The sequence below is a fragment of the Herpailurus yagouaroundi genome, unplaced genomic scaffold, assembly GCF_014898765.1.
Source record: "Herpailurus yagouaroundi ecotype Mexico unplaced genomic scaffold, PumYag 205, whole genome shotgun sequence".
NCBI classification, from domain to species: Eukaryota; Metazoa; Chordata; class Mammalia; order Carnivora; family Felidae; genus Herpailurus; species Herpailurus yagouaroundi.
The window spans coordinates 9,239,384-9,261,096 of NW_024412436.1; the positions used below are offsets into that span (position 1 = coordinate 9,239,384).

The window sequence follows — 21,713 nt, forward strand, 5'->3', positions numbered from 1 at the left end:
AGGCTGCCTTAAATCAGAATACAGTAGATCATCGGTTTGCAAGCATAATTCATTCCGGAAACATGCTTGTAATCCAAAGCACTTGTATATCAAAGTAAATTTCAAGAACCATCGGCTCAGTTGTGATCATGTGACATTTGGCTTCACATACTACTCATACTGCAAGACATCGCTGGTTTATCACATTAAAATTTATTAGAAATGTTTGCTCGTCTTGTGGAATACCTGCAGAACAAGTTACTGGCAATCCAGGGTTCTACTGTATTTCAAATCCCATCTCTGCCTTCACATCACTTACAATGTAACCTTTGAGCAGATTTCTTTTTTCAGCTATAATGTGAGCAGATTTAAATAAATAGATTTGAGGGGTGCCCGGGAGGAGGCTCAGTCAGTTAAGCATCCAGCTCTTGACTTCAGTTCAGGTTGTGATCTCATGGTTCATGGGTTCGAGCCCCATGTCGGGCTCTGTGCTGGCAGTGCAGAATCTGCTTGAGATTCAATCTCTCTCCCTCTCTCTCTGCCCCTCCTCTGCTTGTGTGCTCGCTCGCTCTCTCTCTCTCTCTCTCAAAATGAATAAACCCTAAATAAACAAACAAACAAACATAAGAGGAAAGGGGACTGAAGGGAGGAAATAGGAAAGTAAAGACAGGCTGTGTTTTCATGCAATGAAAAGAAATGGTCACTAGTATTATTGTGATCATTTTGTACTATGTACAAATATCGAATATGTTTTACACCTGAAACCAATATATTATATGTCAATTATACCTCAATTAAAAATAATAAAATCACATGTCATTTCTTAAATAGAGTAAAAATTGGGGAAGGAGTCAAGAAATAAAAGTAGCTCAACGTTTGTTGGTAGACTTCTCTTTTAAATGGTCTCATTTTGTAATGAGAACTACAATAACAGTAAGTATTTTTCTATAGTAAATTTGGAATATCAGTAATTAGGCAACTTCTCATGCTGAAAATTGATGTTGAGGCTGGCAACCCCTACGGAGGAGACCCATAGCCCCAGTTTGCAAAGGGTAGCCCCAGTTATGACTGTTGTCTCGATGTGCTAATAGTACGCCTTTTCACTCTCAAATAGGTATTGGTTTTGAGCAGTGCATAGTATGGCTACCCAGTTGTTAGGGGTCTCAGACCCATAACCAGGGGTCTGACCTAGGAGTGGTTACTCAGTAGAAGAGACCACAGTGCTCTTTTTTGGCTGATTCCTTCAGCAGCATGGTCTCTAGCTGGCAAAGCCACTAGAGCCATCCTCTTCCAGGCACTCTTCCTTTTTAACATGTCTGAAAAGTTTTGCTTCCTCATCTGAGACATGAGCAGATTCTCCAACCTCACGAAAGGTGCATCCACACTTCCCCCACAGCAAGGGTATAAGAACATCCGTTCATTAGTGTTCACTGCCCACTTCTCATGTGCCAAGTATTGAGCGGCGCTCAGGGTAGAAAGAGACAAAGATGACAAAAAGGCCCAGGCACATAAACCAATAACGCAAGTGTGCTAAATGCTATCTTATAGGACATATACTTTTGCAACGTGTACTTAGGTCATGGGGGAAAGAATAATTTAGGAGAGAATGGAAGGAGAGGGGGAGAATTCTGAGGACACCTCAAAGAGCAGTATATACTGAACAGAACGATGGGGTGGGGGTGGGGGGCATGGAACAGGATGGGTGGGGGGAGACACCCCAGGAAAACAAAGAGACATATGCAATGATCCATGGGCAGAAAAGACACAGTGTGACTGGGGAGGCAGAAAGTGGCCTAGTCTATCTATTTGTTGGAACTGAGTGTGAAGCAAGACCTTGGAGCAAATCCAAGGGGGTGTCGTTATTAGAAGCACCAGAAGGGACCTTATTTCACATTTAGCATGGACTCCTGATGATTCCATTTGAGTGAGATATGGGTGTAGTTTCCTTCTGAAATTTTCCACCACAACATTCCTGCATGCATTGACCAATTTCAACGCAGACTTTCCTTATGTTGCTTTATAATTAGAAGCCAATGAATTGAAGCTCCACAGCGGTATGTAGACTACTAGTGATAGCTTTATGGAATTGTTTATTTTTAGTTTGGCAAAGGCAAGGCAGTAAATATCTCAATTAGTAAACTAAAACAGCACGGATGAGAAATGCCCACAAGGAGATAAGGAGTTAGAAATAACTAAGTCAGTTAATTAAAGGAAACCCTCATTTCACTTACCCATATTTAGAGTATGAGGAACCGACCTAATGTGTGTGTGTGTGCGTGCGTGGTGCCGCCCGCGATGAGACCCCCTGCGTTCGTCAGCTTCTAATTGTTCAGGCAGTCTCTTTCTTTAAGAACCACGGTGATGGGTTATTGGACTCAGTGGCGTGACCCATCTTGCTGGGTCAATATTCCGTCACAGCAGGGTGGGATATTGTCTTGGACCATGGAATATCCTCATCCCGCCATTTCTTTCAACGTGACCCCAAAGGGGTCCTACTGTGACACGCTAGGGGAAGTCGTTCATTTTCATATTCGTATTTAGATTCACATTACGTGGCCTAATGTGTGAAGACATTGAACGAAAACATGCAGGTGGTACCGCAGAATCATTTCCTCGCTTCTAGAGAGAATCTCCTGCGTTACATCCGAGCGTCTCCAACGCTTCGTTTCGAGAGTTTAGGGTTTGGAGGATGGAATCAGGCTCTTCCTAGAACCGTAAGATGATTAGGAAATACCATTCCAGAGATAAAACATGAACTGGTACCACAACATTGACAGTCTTACAGTAGAGGGGGTTTGTGTTTTAAAGTTACAAAACACCAATATTCGGGTGTCACGATTTTTTGATTTTTAAAGTTGCGTCCTTGAGTCCAGTTAGATTTATGGCGCGTATTTACCACAGTAGGAAGGGTCCTTTGGATCTTCCCCCCCAGGGGGGCGGGAGTGGGGGGAGCCCGACAAAGACTGTTGTCTTCTCACGCCCCACAATCGACGACCGCGTCAGCTCTCTGGGGTCTGTAGGGGAAATGAGGAGGCCCCGTGCATCTGCAGATTAAATTTCTGTCTGTCTCCTCTCTGCTTTGTAGACTGGAAAAAGATAGCATTCAGCAGAGGCTTAGCAACGAAGCAAAGGCCCAAGCCCTTCAGGCCCAGCAAAGGGAGCAGGAGCTGACACAGAAGATACAGCAAATGGAGGCCCAGCATGACAAAACTGGTAGGTGGTAGGGGAAGATTAGAGCCTGGGCACTCGCTCACAAGCCAGGCCCACGCCTTACTGTGAAATGACATCAGGAACACCTGTAACCTTTGGCTGGCCGAAGGGAGCAGATGCTAACTACACCGGAGATTCCGAATTACATATTAGTTAGCGTTTAAAAGAGAAAACGGAAAGTATTGCCCACTGTCTGTTGATTTCAGAGTGCTGCTCTCACATCTGTTGCACCATCTGGATTATGAGTTTATTTACCTGTGTTCAAGAAACGTAAAGCTGAGAGAGACCACAACAAAGTAGAAAAACAAAGGGCTTGTTTTTGGCTGGGTTTTCAGGCACACATGTTATATAAAGAAAATAGCATCAGAGGCTCTGCGGGAAATGCTCTGAGCTTACAGTTAGAGTCTCCTGAATAGCATTGAACAGTTCCCACAGTACACACATTATAGCTACTCTAAAAGCCTAATGAGTTTGCTTCAGCATCCAAACTGGAGAAAAGCTTTAGCCATTAATCGGTTCTTAATTCACTGTCGCAGCTGGATGTAATTCAGTGGCTCCAAATTGATATGTTCCTTTATTTAATCTTTGCAGCTTCGAACATTTTTAGCATTTGTATGATGTCCCCACCTCCCCCCAGCCCCTGTCTAGAGTGATGTTTAATCCTTCACATTCTTCAAGTTCTCAAACTGCTGGGGAAATTCGCTAATACAAGGCATTGACCACAGCTGGCAGCTTGGCTAAAAATTGCCATCTTTCATCACGTTGGCGCGATTTTGCAGACTGAGTTGGCCAGTAACTCTTTACCTTGCATTTGAAAGTAAAATGCACTTTCCAAGCAGGCAGTTTGATGTGTTCAGTCAGAGCATTATGTGGTTCCTTTCACTTTGGAGTTGTGTGTTCACAGACAGTGTTAGTCAAAACAAGACAGTGGCAGTCATTATAATTCCGCACCACATACTCCAAGCTGATTGTACTATTAAAAACAAAAGTTTAATTGATCCCGTCTCTTCCAGAAAAGTGTTGCCTGGTTTTTAGTGCCTTGATTTATTTTGCTCTGGATGATGCATGCTTTTTGCCAATCGATAGTTAACGTTGAAAAGAAATAAAGGGACTTAGCAAAGCTTACACTTAAAGATAATTCGCACATGATTTCATTGCACTGCATTCGGTGACATGCTAAAAAATTACTGCTTATCCTGTAGGTGGAAAATCGGTCATGTAAAATTCACTAAATCATCGATTTGCTTACAAAGAGGTAAATGTCATACCGACTCACATGAGTCCCTCCAGCACTTTCCAGACTCAATAGATGTTTTTCCACTAAAAGTAAAAGGAGGAAATTTCAGGAAAAATTAGCATTTGCCTTTCCTGCTTGCAGGATTCCAGCGATCGAGGGGTCTTGGGCAGAATCTCTGAGCGCTACGTGAGAGTATTTAACTGTTAAGACCACCTTAAGAGCACTCCCTTTTATTTTGCAGGAAAATATCACACTCTCTTCAATTCCTTTGACCAGATCTTCCTTGAAGCTCATGCTGTTGACAATGAAAGCTGAGTTCTAAGGAAATTATGTGTTTCACCTTCATAATGAAAGAACTATATACCAGGGGTGGGGATAGGGAAATATATGAGCAAATGTGAAACTCAAAGCAGGAGTTACAGTATACAAGAGAGTTCCTCAGTTATTTTGTTTTTGAATTATCTAGTCATGATTATTTTTGACACTCTGTTTATAGTAAAATTGTCAAAATAAAAATATAATATCTTGCCTATTACAAAGATATAAGCATCTTGAGGTTTCTGACAGTTTATCAGCACATTAAAACATTACCCCAAGCTGGTATGATAAAAAATGTTTCTGGTGTGTAATTATTAGAAAAATTAATGCCTCCCAAGATTTAGTGTCTTGCCAGGTGACTGGTGCTTCGACTTAGGACATTGAAATTGACCTAGTGGCTTATAGGAAATGGGTAGTGGTCTTAGTACCTTTACCACTCTACATACAGAAGCATCCTGTCACAACCATAAACATCTTATGTTGGGGGGGGGGTTGTTGTTATTTCTAGAAAATGAACAGTATTCACTGCTGACCTCCCAGAATACATTTTTGACAAAGTTAAAGGAAGAGTGCTGTGCATTAGCCAAGAAACTGGAACAAATCTCCCAAAAAAGCAGGTAAGTAATATGATAGAATACTTTCAGAGCACTGTTTGTGTAAATACTATCGTTTGTTTCCTTAAGAAAAAAAACAGCATTTCCACTATTTTAGAGTCTAATGTCAAAATTAGATATGTGTTGATATGTTAACTGTGAAAATATTTTCTCTGTATGAACACTTTCTTGATTGTACAGACACCCTGGTGTGTTTTCATGATTATGTATACGTACTATTATTTGACTTTTTTTAATGTTCAAAATTGATAACTATGAAACTTCAGAACACAACAGTCAAGATGACAGGTATTCTAATAAAGGATGTGGGTAAGTTAAACAGTTGGAAAGTCTTATGTTAATACAGTTCATGTTTTAATCTATTCTCACGATTCTCCGTGAATGCACAGAAGCTATCTTTAGGTCAAATGATAATAGATGAGATGTGTACATATAACAGTGAAAGTAGGGGATACTTCAAAATACATAAACCCAAGCCATCCTTTTGTTTCCCCTAAAATTGTTTTACTAGGACAGCTATCATTCGTTTTGTAGGTACACTGTTTTTGTTTATTTGTTTTTTTAGTAGGCTCCACACCCAATGTGAGGCTCAAACTCACCACCCTGAGATTAAGAGTCGTGTGCTCTACTGACTGAGCCAGCCAGCCACCCTGGTACACTGCTCTTTTATAAAATACATTGATTGAGATCTTAATTATTTTTGGCACATTTTCTAATCAGATTATTTTAGCAAATGAATTATTTTAGACTCTAAATTGTAAAAAAAAACAAAAAACAACAAAAAACCTGAGTTTTCACCTTGGCTCTGAGAGTAACTGTGTAGTCACGGACAAATTTATTCGACCTGCTTGAACTATTGTTTCCTCTTGTAAATGAACGATGTTGGACAGAGTCCCTTTGAATTCAACTACGAAAGACATCATTCATGTAACTAACAAGCTATCAGATATCACATTAAAATATAACCAAATGGAAAATAACCTGTAGATCTCTTCTGTATTTTTCTGAAGCTCACTTAGATCTACACAGAGCAAGCAGTAGTGCTCCGCAAACAAACTTCTGACTTTGGTATCTCATTCAGAAAGAATTTCCAGGAGGATCAGAGCATATCTGATGACCCTGAGCCCCATCTTGCGTTCCTGCATCAATGAGGTGGCTTAGCTGATGGAATCCCCATCCCTGAATCTTTTGGGGGAGTCAGTTCTTTCTGCTCTCAGAAAGACAGAGGCTCCCATAAAGCACCCAGAATGTGCTCTGACATGGGCACCTTCTTAACAAATACTAATTAAATATCTTGTTTGGGTAGGGAAAAAGCTCAGGATGCTAAAATGCCAGATATTTTCAGGAAATTTGACAAGGGAACCCAAATGATTTTGTCATGGAAGAGACTCTCATAATATATCAACAGCACTTACTGCTAACTAGAAATGTGTGATTTGCCTCACATAAACCCAAAAGTATGTAATTTGTTAGAAGAAATAAACAACAGAACAACAACAAACTGGATCGTATAATTTAAGAAGTTGATCTGGGACTTAAAAGATTATGTTATCTTAATATTGCTTTGTGATTATTAATTATCTTGCTCTCTAAGGAGACATAATTGGGGAAACTGCAGTGTATTAAAAGGAGGAGTTGCTATATGCTTGGTATATGTTACTTAATTCTTACAACTTGAGACAGGAATTTTTTTTTAATGTTTTTATTTATTTTTTAGACAGAGAGAGACAGAGCATGAGCAGGGGAGGGGCAGAGAGAGAGGGAGACACAGAATCTGAAGCAGGCTCCAGGCTCCGAGCTGTCAGTACACAGCCCGACGCGGGGCTCGAACCCACGAACTGTGAGATCATGACCTGAGCTGAAGTTGGACGCTTAACTGACTGAGCCACCCAGGTGCCCCGAGACAGGAATTATTACCTTCTTTTACAGATGAGGGACTCCATACTCGGGGTGTTGAAATAGCTGAGAAGTGGGAGAGCTCGAGTTCTATCTTCGATATTTCTAGTTCCGAAGCCAATGATCTTTCTTGTGATGAGTATAATATTTCACATCTACTACCAAAGAAAATCCAGGCCAAAGTAGTTACGATAAGAAAGTTTGGGAAAGAAAATTTAATCTTTAAATTCCCATGGAGTAGGGCGCCTGGATGGCTCAGTCAGTTAAGCATCCGACTTCAGCTCAGGTCATGATCTCAGGGTTGGTTCGTGAGTTCGAGCTCTGCATCAGGTTCCGCTCTGACAGCGCGGGGCCTGCTTGGGATTCTCTCTTTCCCCTCCCTCTCTCTCTCCCTCTCTCTCCCTCTCTCTCTCTGCCCCTCCCTCGCTCACACACATAATGCTTTCTATTTCTCAAAATAAATAAAAACTTAAAAAAAAAATGCCCAGGGAGAAGTAGGCATGCTTGTCATGTGAGGGTAAACCCGTGACCCTGGGTCAACTTGTGCCCTGTGCCCTGGGTCCTCTTTTTCCTGCTCTAGATCTGTTCATTCACCCTGTACTGATCCAGTGAAAGTGAACCCCAGCCCCTCTCCACCTCCTCTTGCTTAGGGTGCCTCCGGTTCCTGACCACTACTTTGTCAGTTGGGTGTGTTCCTTTATGCCTGACACACAGATGGCACGCAACACATATTTACTGACTGAATGAATGAAACAAGTGTGGTTTCACCCCCTCCCCCCCCCCCCATATCCTAATCTGACTCTGGTCCCAACTTGTTCCTTTGTTGATGACAGGCGGTGTGCAGCAAAAGGCACTTTGGAATTCAGAAAGAGCTAGGTTTGAGTCTCACTCTGCCCCTGGGCTTCATGACCTTGGGTACATTGCCTAATCTCTGCAAACCTCAGCTTCTCCATCTGAAAAACATTTCTAAAATCATGTTGCGGGACTGTTGTGGGAATCAGAAATATAGAGAGATACACGGGAACGCATATATACAGCCATGCATATGTAAAGCACCTGGCACCGTGCTCGATACGTAGAAATATAACTGTAGCCGATGGCATTGTTGGAAGGGTCTTGACAGGGGTGATTTGGATCTGACTTTGATGTAGCCATTATTGTCTTTTCCAGGGAGGGTCTGAGTGCCGTTCTGACAGACACAAAGTCTATACCACAAGGAAATACTTTTTAAAGGCAAAGGAGGATCAGGGAAATGTGGATCTGGTTGTGTTTCAAGTCCTGCTCTGACGCCTTGTTTTGCAAATCTGAAGAATTAGAATAGGCGTCTATTGTAACTTTACAAGTGGACCCAAAACCTGGCCTGGCAATCATAAGCACTCAAAAAATTGTTGCTTATTATAGGTAAGACTTCTAGGAGCCCCCGAAGTTTACAACGTATTCATTTTGTGTATCTCACAAGAAAGTGGTCAGTAGGCTAAACTGTGATTTTAAGGTTTGTTTGTTTGTTTGTTTGTTTACTCTTAATTTCTTGTCCACTGACTGAGTCTCTTTTCCTGCTGGCTCCCTCCATGAAGCCTAGGACATTTTCAAAATTCATATAAAATGTAACATGTGATTTCAACATTACCTTTTGCTTTGAATTCACCTATAGAACTTGAAGGGCTCAAAGTGTTTCTTTTTTAAAAAAAGATTATAAACTTACTAAGTCTTATGGGAGACCTCCAGGAGCATGCCTCTGTATACCCGATACTAAACTTTTGGGATAAATAATTTTTCCTGTGCTTTGAGGTGAGGAAAACCTTGGAATTTTCTGAGCTTTCTAAAATTGTCATCGTTGTGGAAGCTCAGTCTCCAAAATAATTAAACCACATGGTAATTTTGATCCGGCGTTTCCTCAGAGTACTATGGTACAATTTTTCTTAAAAGTAGGTGTATTTCTTTTGTGCCGGTCAACAATTTAAAACAGTCCTTGTTGCTCCCCTCGTGTTGCCCATGCCGTTTCTCTAAGGGTTCCATGTTATTTATAATCCCATACCAACCAAATGGATTCTTACCATTGATCATAAGCTTTATTTTTTAGTTCACAGATCCAGCCGTTTGACTGGAGCCCATGCAGTCGCTAGGAAAGCTGACAGTCTGGGCTCACCGTTCCGTGGTCTCTAACTCCTTACCCCAGCCCCGTGCTGGGCTGCTCTGGGCAAGTGTTTTGAAACGGTTTCTCCGTGTGTGTGTGTCTGATGTATGTGTTTTCTCCCCAAGTAACTTAAGTCCTATCCTCCCGTTCTCTGGAAGCCCTCCACAGCCGTTAGCAGGGTACTTTCTGCACGGCGCGTGCCATGCTGCCTGGACGGCGTCTGCAACTCCAGGGTTGGTGAATGGCACGTCCCATTTTAAAACTAAAAATGAACTGCCGATCCTGTGCCTTTTACATAGCTTGTTTTTTGACCACGAGACGAGAGAATTAATTCCATTTTGCTCTTAATTGGCACCGGGCAGACATTCGGGCTGATTTTAGTTGACGCTCTCATAAACTTTAGCTACCCTTCCGTCTCTCTTCCCCGGGACCCCGAGAGCTTATTACAGGGATAGGGTTTGTTTTTGAGGTTGGTAAGTGGAGATATTTAAATATCCTTGGTGCAACTGTGATTTCTCTTTATCCAAGTGAGGGAAGCGTTCCCTCTCCGCAGGCGCTTGGATGAATCAGCAGTGAGATGTTTGTGGTGTGGTTTGCTGTGCGCTGACCGTGGCCTGCGAAAGAGCTGAGAAAGGTTGGGCACTGGGAGGGGTGAGCCTCGGGCAGCTGCAGAGCGGAGATCAAGGCTGTGCTGGGTTGCAGGGTCTCAGCACTTGCTTGTGGAAGAGAAGGGCTCGGGAGCACACAACCCCGGTCTATGCGGCTTTGCGTCTCCTCTCTTTTCTGTCATTGTCACTTTCTGGGTTGCTAGGCTTGTGGATTGATGTCTAACACTGCCCATTGTGTATTTGTGATTTGCGTTTTGTAATTAAGAGGAACAATGGGAGTCCATTGGGTCTCGTTATATATAATGGTTGGTTTAATTTGTTTCACTTCTATCTTGTTAATTGTAAATTGATCATTAAGATTTGAATTCTAATCTGTCACTAGGGTTGTGGGTATTGAGGCTAGAGCAATGATCCTGGTTTTAATCACTGATGATGAGAAACAAATTTTATAATTTTGGTACATATTGCAGTTCATATATTTTAACACTGTATTTTATGGTGTTATAAATATTGTTAAATGACTTTTAGTGTAGTTTTACTGTGTGGACTATAATGTATAAATTATATTACTGTTTTGGCAACAGTCGGTATCCAACTGTGTGAGTTTAATTGAAGTAAAGAACACACACCCGGTTGAACTATTTTTTTTTTCCCCCGGCATGTTTGGATGTTAGGTTGGGATGCTACAAAAATTATATTCTACAAGGAACGACTGATACTGACCTCTGCTAATTGTCACCAAAAGCCGAGTGAGAATCTAAAAGAATAAAAAATGACGGGGTCGTGTCTTCCCTTAAAAAACAGTTATTGCTGTAATCCTAATTATAGTAGTAAAATATCATACTTCATGCAAATGCAATTACACAATATAACTGGTGTATAAAAATGCAGGGGAAAGTTCATGCTTCTATGAAGCCAGAAATTACCTAAATTTTCGGTGAAAATGCGTTAGAGTCATCTGTTCTTTTATATGACACTGGATAACCGTGCCACAAATGTAATCTCAGACTAACACAGAAACTTGTGCCGGAAGTTTACTCTCCGAACTTTGCAATCTATTTCTTTCAGTGTATCATGGGCCCCAGATAGACAAGAGATGATGTCTGTGTACACTTACAAAGTTTTTATCGAACACTGGAACTTGGAAGTCAGATCAGCATTTTCAGCAAAGGGGAAAAAAAAACCCCAAAAATATGTAGAGCAGAAAAAAATATTCTAGCGATAAAATACCTGGTAATAGTATATACTTTTACAAGATAACATTTATATTTTTGTGGTCATGTAAGACAACCTCATAGAGCATTTGGCTATAACTACAAGGTGGCTCAGTCAGTTAAGCATCCAACTTCGGCTCAAGTCATAATCTCACAGCTCATGAGTTCGAGCCCCACATCGGGCTCTGTGCTGACAGCTGGAGCCTGCTTCTGATTCTGTGTCTCCCTCACTCCCTGCCCCTCCCCCACTCATGCTCTGTCTCTCTCTGTCTCAGAAATAAAAAAAACATTAAAAAAAATGTTTTTTTAATTTTTTTTAATTAAAAAAAAAAAAGAAAAAAATATCCTGTGACATCACCATCCAGCTAACTATTGTTAACCTGTGGCATACTTCCTTTCAGTGAATTTGCGTGTGGATGTAAATGTGTCTGTACGTGTACATTTACCTGGTGAGTGAGTTACACTGCATATATTATCCAATGAACATGCGTGTCTACATCACTACTCTGGAAACAGTTGTAATGTAGCCATTTGTATGCATAATTCATTAGACATTTAAGATGTTTCCGGTTTTTAACTGTAATGAATAATTCTGAATTTTTGATGATCCCCCTTAGTTGAGATACCCTAAAAGGGGATCATTCGTCCAAAAACAATAAACCTTTTTTTTTGTTTCTGTTTCAATCACAGGAAGCCTTTGAAGGCTATTAATGTGTACGACTTTGCTCAAGTACTACGCTAAATTCTTCTCAGTACATATGTACCCATCTCAGTATGTGACAAGAAAAAGTGAGAGATTTAAGAAAGGAAAAGTGAGAGGCAATATTGCATGGTGGGCCAGACAGCCCCTTTAGAGCTGGATAGGCCAGTGTTTGTATCTGGGCGGGGCTAATCACCATTCCTCAGGCATTAAACCTCCTATTTACCTCACAGAGAAAAGGAAAGAAACACTTGCCCTGAGGAATTAATTGCCACCATTAATATGAAGGATGGATTCCACTACCTGGTGGAGAGTCGGCGTGCAATAAATACTCAACCAGAATCCGATTTTATTATGCGTTTCTTTGAGTACTAGTGGAAATTGTATATTTTATAAATGTTTATTGGCCATTTCTGTTTCATCCTCTGTGAACATTTGTTTTCTATTCTCCATATTTGTTTTTTTTTAATGTTTATTTCTTTTTCAGAGGGAGAGAGACAGACAGAATGTGAGCAGAGGAGGGGCAGAGAGAGAGGGAGACACAGAATCTGAAGCAGGCTCCAGGCTCCGAGCTCTCAGCACAGAGCCCAAGGCTAGGCTCGAACTCACGAACCATGAGATCATGACCTGAGCCAAAGTCGGTCGCTTAACCGACTGAGTCACCGAGGTGCCCTCTCTGTATTTGTTTTTAATTGGAATTTTGATGGAGAGTGGGACAGCACTTTATTAAATGATGCCTCTAATCGTTTAGATTAGGTTTCTTATGTGTTCCCATTTCTTTTTTTAATTTTGCAAATTTTGTTCCCGGTTCCTTTTGTTTTTCATGAATTTTTTTCAAAATCAGCGTGACTTTCAAAATTTTTTTTCCAGGTTTATTGAGGTATATTTGATGTGCATCAGTATAAGTTTAAGACGTACAGCATGATGCTTTGATTTACATGTATTGTGAAATGATTACCACAGTAGGTTCAGCTAACATGACTTTATTTTTTGTCTTAAATAGGTATCCATTGCAAAAATTCAAAACATACGGGAAAGGAAAATAAATTTAAAAAAATTCCTAATTCTGACACCTAGAGATAGTCAATACTAATATATGATATACACATCAAAATATTTTTGATTAGGGGATCCTGGGTGGCTCAGTCAGTTGAGTGTCCGACTTTGGCTCAGGTCATGATCTCGCGGTTCATGAGTTCAAGCCCCGCATCGGGCTCCGTGCTGACAGCTCAGAGCCTGGAGCCTGCTTCGGATTCTGTGTGTCCCTCACTCTCTGCCCCTCCACCACTCATGCTCACTCTCTCAAATATAAAATAAAACATTAAAAAAATTTTTAATTAAAAAAATATTTTTGATTATATGCTGATTTTTACTTATTTTCCTTTCTTACCAGTATATCATATTTTTAGGTCAATGAATAACACTAACAGCCACACTGTCAAAATAGCCTCTTGATATTCCTTTGCATAAGTAACGTAACCAGTCTTCTGTTGACATATTTCTGGGTTAAGTTTGCAGATACTGGGTTGCAGAGCAAGACTGCTGCTAGAAAGGATGCTACTATGAACATTATGATTTTTTGTGTGTAAAGGTTTTATATTTTTATAATGTAAAGTCTATGTTTCCTTTATGATTATTCTTTTAAAAAGGGACTTTTTTCTGGGGAAGTACCTGAGAACAGACATTCTTCTGCATGTTTTCCTAATCAGGTTTAAGGATATTTTTTTGTCTTTTGGGGATTAATTTCAGCTCATAGCCCTTGTTGTGATAGGAGACACTATCTTGCAAGAACACTAACAATGTCTTATAACTGCATTACATTCTCGTGTATTGTATGTGATTTTGAAAGGAGAAACCTAAACCATTATTGACTGATTTAGACTATTTCAAATATAGGTGAATTCTTATTAGAAGAAGCAAATGTAGATCGAGTACTTGATCTAACCTCGTAAATGAGATAATCCCGGCCCTCATGTATAATCTAGTAAGAAAGATGAGGCATAGGGCACAATTCAGAGGAATAAATGATAAGCTAATGTATGAGTAAAAGCCAGAGGTAGTTTCAAAAAAATGTGCTGACACGTTGAGAACTGCAAAGTATTAATCAGGGCAAGCTTCCTTTGAGGTGACGCTTGAATCAAGACGAAAACAAAATGGGGAATGAGGTGAACACAGAGTGACAAATTGCTTGGTACAGTGACACCGCTTGGTCCTTCCAATGATGCGGAGCAAACCCACCTCTTCTCTTGACCGCGAAGAAAAGACTCTCTCACCTAATGGAGGAGGAATCCTTTCTTTGGAGGGACGTGGTTCTGCATCAAGTGTCTTACTTGAACTTCAAGAAACAAACCAGTCGTTAACTGCTCGTATTTTAATTGCAAGAATTTTAAACTTTCAGTTCCAGTCTGTGGGGCAGTGGAACATGAGGAGGTGGTGACCACAGGAGCAAGGTTTATCTAAATCAAGGACAGGGATACAGTTTTTCTCGGAGAGATATCTTTCTGATCTTCAGATTTTGAGACTTGAGCTAATCCTCCACGATACAGAAGAGGCAGCAAGCGTGTTTCCTGAGGGACATTAATCATCACCAGAGTACATATCTGTGATCCCAAAAATGAAATATGTGAAGACAGAAAGAAGACAGGGAAATGGTACCTGTTGTAGCAAAGTGGAGGAAGGTGAGGCTTCAGTGTCTACAGAGGGGCACTTCTTTGCGAAGCAAGCTGATCTGCTCTCAGGATTCCAGAAAAACTTGGAAGGCAGAAGTGGAACTTAGGACTGAAAGCAAAATTGACAGTTGCACCCCCACCCCATGCAGCCAGTGACTGTCCTTCTCCACCCAGGAAATTAGGGCCTTCCTCTCTGAAGAGCTTAAACCAGCAGGCTCTGGTTAAAAGAGGGGCACTGAAGGGGAGATGAGAGAAATTAATAGAAAGTCTGCATTCTGAAAGGTGAGATCCCTACCTCTCTACTTCCAACCAGCCCCTAGAACACTGCTGGTTACTGTTATACACAATAAGCAGGGAACAGGAGGATTCTTCTGTTGAGAAGCCGAATGGCCACAGAGGAAAGAATTATAGACACTGATATTAAAAATCTCCCACTGGATAAGATGGCTTCACGTTCTGTCACCCTACCCTAAAGCCTACTGACGTAATAAACTACTTAGCCAGCAATGACCAATATTCAGGTAGCCACAGAATGTAAATAGAGATCTTGATTTAACCACACACTGAAATACTAGTAGTTACACTGAGAAGCTGGAGATGGGGTCGGGGATAGAGGAGTGCCATTTTTCATTATTATGCCTTTTGGAACTATAGGACTTAAATCATGTGCCATTGCATTAGCTATGTTAATTAAAAGAAACAACTCCCCGTCATAGAGATGGGATCTGGGGTTGCTCCTTTAACAGCATGGTAGCTGGCCTGTGATAGGCACTCGACAAATATTGGGTCTGAATACGAGTCATGATCACTCTTGCGTCGCTCCTTGAAGACGCCATGTCTTTCGGAGCAAGTTTTTATTCCTTTCTCTACCCACCACTTGAGTCCCTGAATGCATTGTATGTCTCCACTAGACAGTTTGCAATTTCTGAGATATTCTGTTTTATATAAAATAACTTGTCTTCACATTGTTATGTTTAAGTATGGAGTTGAAGGTGATGCTAAGGTTATACAGTAAAAACATGCTCTGGTGGTAAGAACCTTTAACACCTTGTCATTTCTGTGTGTTCACCTCTCTAGATCTGAAATAGCTCAGCTCAATCAAGAGAAAAGGTATACGTATGACAAACTGGAAAAGTTACAGAGAAGAAATGATGAATTGGAGAAACAGTGTGTCCAACATGGGAGACTACATGAGATAATGAAGCAAAGGTAATAAAGATTTAATAATCAACTGACATGCCGTATATTAAAAGGGGGTTGGTTCAAAAGCAGGATGGGAATCGATGTGGAATAAATAGAATTCATGGTCACTGTGGTACTCAAAAGACATGCTTGAAATCCAATACTCTTAAGCATTAATGCTTTCTCAACTTAAGTTGTTCTTATGATACACAGAAGGGAGAGCATATCCCCTTTTTACTGTTCTAGAGACATAGAGTTAGGTTTAAGAGAGAACTTTGTAGGAAAACATCTATCTTTAAGGTCTAAGTCGGTAACTTAATATGGAGGAATTTCATAGAAATTAGGCTTCACGTGTGTTTTGTGAGATAAGACATGTACAAGGCCCAAGAAGGTTAAATATCTTAATCAGAGGTTTCACTGGTAGTGTTGCTCGAGTCAGGCTTTGACTCCACACCTCTTGGTTCTTCCTGGTGGTATCACTTTGAGCAAGTTCCTTGACCTCTCTGAGCATCGGTTTCTTCATCTGTATTTTGGGGCTAGTAATGGCCAGTTTGCAGCTTGATATAAAGATCAAATGTATGTAAAGCTCCCAATGGCCACCCACTGAATGGCACCAATGATATTGAACTCCCAAGTAGAGTTCAGACTTGAAGCCTGATCTTTTGAGTCCAAATCCCTTTCCATTTGTGCACTATTATTTTGTAATAAACCCAGCTCCTTATCATTTCCTGTAAATGTTTGGTTTATAATTTCTATATAATGATGGATTCCCCATGGGAAAAAAACTCAATAATGTCCACCACACGATGAATTGGTTGCTGCCGATTTAGACTCCACATGGCAATCCCACGTGTAACACCACAGCCAGCTTTTCCAGTTGTTTTCTGGGCCCCCAGGTCCCCGTTCCTATCCCACCTCCCTGACACCCCACACCTTCTCTGCTTCAAAAGCAACTGTTGATATAATTGAGAGGAAAATGCAAATGCTTGTAGACTCTTTTTATTTTGTCTGTTAAATTTAAAGTCAACATAGAGCCTTTGGGGAGGGGGTAGTTTACAATTTTGGTCACTTGCTCCACTGAAGAAAAGAAAGGGACTCAGAAAATGGCACCGCCTTTTAGTCACCAAAATGTTAAAATATGAGTGTTTTTGGAAAACATTAACTGTTCATTTATTTACTGATTAAAACATTTACTTAATCTCAGACACTGTTCTAGGCCAGACTAAAATATTTTAGGCTTTGTAGGCCACGCGTGCTTTCTGTCACACAGTTCTTTGTTTCATTTCTGTTTTTGTTTTTTTAAAAAATAAATTTTTTTAACGTTTATTCATTTTTGAGAAACAGACACGGAGTGTGAGCAGAGGAGGGGCAGATAGAGAGGGAGACACAGAATCTGAACCAGGCTCCAGGCTCTGAGCTGTCAGCACAGAGCCCAACACGGGGCTCAAACTCAGGAACTGCAAGATGATGACCTGAGCCGAAGTCAGACTCTTAACCAACTGAGCCACTCCCGCACCCCTCTGTTTTGGTTTTTTCCAGCCTCTTAAGAGAGCAAAAGCTTTCTTGGCTGGAGGGCCAGCAAATCCCACCAGAGGATTTGTCCTGCCTCTTGAGCTACAGTGTACCCCATACTAGGCAATCAAGGCATCTTTCTTGGTTTTTTTCCCCTAAATTTGTATTAGATTTCACAAAATGCACTCACCCATGTTATCTCACCTTGAAACAAACCTGTTTCTATCTGTTCTAAGCTGTTACTATCATCCATTTCCAGATGGAGAACTAAGGCTCAAAAAGAAACAGTTGCCAGCTAAAGGTCAGATAGCAAATTAATCATTCATTCATTCAACAAATATTTATTGATTGCTACTGACTGTCGTGTTCTCCACCACATGCTGGGAATAAAACAGTAAAGTAAATATAGTCCCCAATGTCATGGAATTTACAGACTTACAGGGAAGATGGATATAGACAAAAGACTTTCACAAATATCTAATTAGTCGTGATAGCAATTCGTTCTATGAAAGAGGAATGTACTTGGTAGGTAAAAGCACATCAAATAAGAGGGCTTAGCCTGATCAGGAAGAGTTTCAGTGAGGAAAATGGTACTTGAAATGAATCTGTAAGTGTCGGGATAGGGGTGTCTAGCTTTCTAGAACAGGAGTTGGCAAACTGTGCCCCAGCCCACAGCCCATTGTGTGTGGCTTATCCACGTGCTATCTGTGCTGAGTCAGACTGTGCTATAAGAGCTGAGTGCTTGAGTCAGACTGTGACCTACTGGCCCACGAAGCCTAAAATATTTGCTCTTTGGTCTTTTCCTAAAAAAAGTTTACCAGCTCCTGTTCGAGGGAAAAGAAAACTGTAAAATTGAACATCCTGAGGTAGGACTCCTGAGGAAGGAAAGAAATGTGTGTGTTTAACAAAGGGAGAGAACAACACAGGTGAGGTTGGAGAGGCAGGTGAGGGCCAGACCTAATGGCAGGGCCGTTAAGTTTTTATTACAAACCTTTAGCTTTATCCTTTTAGTAAAGAGCAGAAATAATTAAAAGTGTTGTTGGTTTTAAAAGAATGATGTGATCAAATCTCCATTAAAAAAATAGCATTCCAGGGGCACCTGGGTGGTTCAGTCGGTTAAGGGTCCAACTCTTGGTTTCGTCTCAGGTGAAGATCTCACAGGTCGTGAGTTCTAGCCCCTCTACTGACAGTGCAGAGCCTGCTTCAGATCCTCTGTCTCCCTCTCTCTCTCTGTCCCTCCCCTGCCCCCAGAATAAATAAACATGAAAAAATCAGCTTTCTAGGTCCTGAGTAGATCATACGTTAGAGCAGAGCCACAGTATTTACATGAGCTCCAGTTAGGGAGCTCCAGGAGAGGTTAGTGATAATGGCTTGGACTTGATGTGATGGTGATAATGATGGAGAGAAGTAAAGAGATTGGAGAAACGTGTAGGAGGTGAAATCAACAGGACTTCATAATTGGTCGGCTCTGTTGGGTGGTCATGGGGGACATCAAGGATAATACCCATATTTCTGAGTTGAGCAATGGGTACATAGTGGTGCCACTTAGAGGACATGCGCAAAAGAAGCAGGTTTGCGGTGGAGATGGCTTGGTTTTGGGAGGAGACCAAGTGTTAAGTTTGACTCTGTGGAACTCAGCATGCCGATGCCTCATCCAAATGGAAAGGTCAGATAAACAGGTGGCCATAGAGACTCAGCTTAGGAGACAGGTCTGGGCTGGCGATAGAAGTCTCCACCGGCGCATCGAGGATATTTGAAACCTTGGGAGTAAATGATGTAGTGGATCGCCTAGCGGGAGAATACAGTAAGAAGGAAAAAGGGCTTGCTGGACCCTAAAGAACATGGGCATTTTCAGAGATAAGGTAGAGGTTGGTAAAAGACTTGAAGACAAGTAACCTGGGAAATAAGTGGAAAGCCGGAAGAGCATGCTGTCATGTGTTCCGAGGGATGCAAGTGCCTCGGGAAAGAGGAGGGCTCGACCAGATGTGCTGAGGGATTGAGTGACTCAAACTATCCAGTGGACTCGGTGACATGGACATGGCACTGGTCACACGAACATAAGTATTGTTGGTAGCAGTGTATGGCAACCCTGTTGGGCTGAAAAGGTAGCGTGAGCTGGAAAACTGGTACAGCAAATTTGAGCCGCTTTCTCACGAGGTCTGTCGGCAGAGGAGAGTGGGAAGCATTGAGGAAGCAAGAGACACAGGGCAAACGGCGGGGGACAGGGAAACGGATGAGGAGGGACATTTTAAACAGGCAAGTTTTGGTTTTAGGTTGGAGTAGATGTGAATGTATTGAATTCTAATTGCCAAGTTCATTAAAGTTGTGGAGTCAGGAAAGTTACACTTTCCAGGTGGTGATTTGGAATCCCTGGCGTCCACAAAGGCAGTCTAGGGAATTCACGTTAAAGACAGCAATGGCACTTTTTTCTGGTTATGTTTTAAAATAAGTGTGGATTGGGGCGCCTGGGTGGCGCAGTCGGTTAAGCGTCCGACTTCAGCCAGGTCACGATCTCGCGGTCCGGGAGTTCGAGCTCCGCGTCAGGCTCTGGGCTGATGGCTCAGAGCCTGGAGCCTGTTTCCGATTCTGTGTCTCCCTCTCTCTCTGCCCCTCCCCCGTTCATGCTGTGTCTCTCTCTGTCCCAAAAATAAATAAACGTTGAAAAAAAAAATTAAAAAAAAAATAAATAAATAAAATAAGTGTGGATTCCCATATTTCACTGCAGAAAACAGAACCACGGGAGACCTCCACGGTGTTTGCCGAGGGAATAAGCCGACAGCCAGTAGAGACCCGCTGGGTGCACACGTGTGCTGCCCTGTGGTCAAGTGTTGTGTTACCAACAATAGCTAGCAATCCTGGGGGCTTTGTCAGTTATACAGGTTCACATAGTTTTATTTTCTTTCTTAAGGTAACGTGTAGCTTACATTACATACATAAGAGCCATTGACCAAAGGCCTGAAATGTAACAAATTAATAATGAGTCTTAAATTGGTAATTCTTCTATAAACTACCTCCAAATGATCTTTACCAAATCTATTATGTTGTATTTTCCTAATAGAAATTTTATTCCTTGAAAATCAGTGTTAAAAATAGGAAATGGGGATGGGGGTGCCTGGGTGGCTCAGTCGGTTAAGCGCCAACTTTGGCTCAGGTCATGATCTTGTGGTTTGTGAGTTCGAGCCCCATGTCAGGTTCTGTGCTGACAGCTTGGAGCCTGGAGCCTGCTTCAGATTCAGTGTCTTGCTCTCTCTCTGCCCACCCCCCACCCTAGCCCCCCCACCCCCACTCACACTCTGTCTCTGTCTCAAAAATAAATAAAACGTTAAAAAGAAAAATAGGTAGGTGCGCCTGGCTGGTTCAGTCGGTAGAGCATATGACTCTTGATCTCGGACTCGTGAGTTCAAGATGCATGTTGGGCCAAGAGCTTACCTAAAAAAAAAAAAAAAAAAGAAAAGAAAAAAGAAAGTATTGATTTTTATCTAATGTGACATTTCAATTTTGGGTAATTAAGACTCTTCACTGTTTTCAGCAAAGTACCTGAAAATAGAAGCCTGAAATCTTAATTTATCATTTAAAAGCAAAATAAGACAAAATTTGGCAAATAGAATCCAACAATATTTTATTTTTGTAAACTTTTGTCAGACTTCTATAAGCCTTTTTGAAAAAATGTTTATTTTATTTTTGAGAGAGAGAGAGAAGGGGAGAGGCAAGGAAAGAGGGGAACAGAGGACCCAAAGTGGCTCCATGTTCACAGCAGAGAGCCTGATGCAGTGCTCAAACTCATGGACTGTAAAATCATTACCTAAGCCAAAGTCAGATGCTTAACTGACTGAGCCACCCTGGCACCCCCAACAATATTTTAAAAGAGTTATACACTACATTGAAATACGATTTATCATTGAAGTGTGTAAGACTGGTTTAACATTCAAAAATCAGTTAATGTAACCCATCACACAAATGGGCACATGATCATATTAATAGACACAGAAAAAAGCATTTGAAAAAATCCAACACCCATTCATGATAAAAACTCACAGAAAACTAGAAGTAGAGGGGAACTTCCTCAGCTTGATACAGAACATGTACAAAAAACCTAGTGTTAATATCATACTTAATGGTGAGAAATTTGAAACTTTCCCACAAAGATCAGATATAAGATGAGGATATTCCCTTTCACCCCTCCTTTTCAGCATCACACTGGAAGTTCTAGCTAATGCAGTAAGACAGAAAAGGAAATAAAAGGCATAAAAACTGGAAAGGATGACAGAAAACTGTCTTTGTAGATGACGTGACATCTATGTAGAAAATATGAATGAATCAACAAAAAATTACTGGAACTAATAAGCAGTTATAACAAGGTTGCAGGATACGAGGTTAATATATGAAAATTAATCACTTTTCTAAATACCAGCAATGAACAACTGGAATTTGAAATTAAAA

The 21,713-nt window shown here is 41.1% G+C and overlaps 1 protein-coding gene across 11 annotated transcripts in view; it reads left to right on the plus strand.

Moving 5' to 3' along the window:
- Positions 1–21,713, plus strand: part of SDCCAG8 (SHH signaling and ciliogenesis regulator SDCCAG8) — a 253,284-nt gene that overhangs the window by 155,007 nt on the left and 76,564 nt on the right. For 6 of the 11 annotated variants that reach the window (XM_040451836.1, XM_040451834.1, XM_040451837.1 and 3 more), the window contains 3 exons: positions 3,065–3,192; positions 5,253–5,361; positions 15,657–15,788. In XM_040451836.1, coding sequence (XP_040307770.1) covers positions 3,065–3,192; positions 5,253–5,361; positions 15,657–15,788 — 369 coding nt within the window. Of the gene's footprint in view, positions 1–3,064; positions 3,193–4,667; positions 5,227–5,252; positions 5,362–8,424; positions 8,656–15,656; positions 15,789–21,713 lie in introns of those variants that run through there. The other 5 variants (XM_040451842.1, XM_040451838.1, XM_040451845.1 and 2 more) reach the window with 5 other exon arrangements.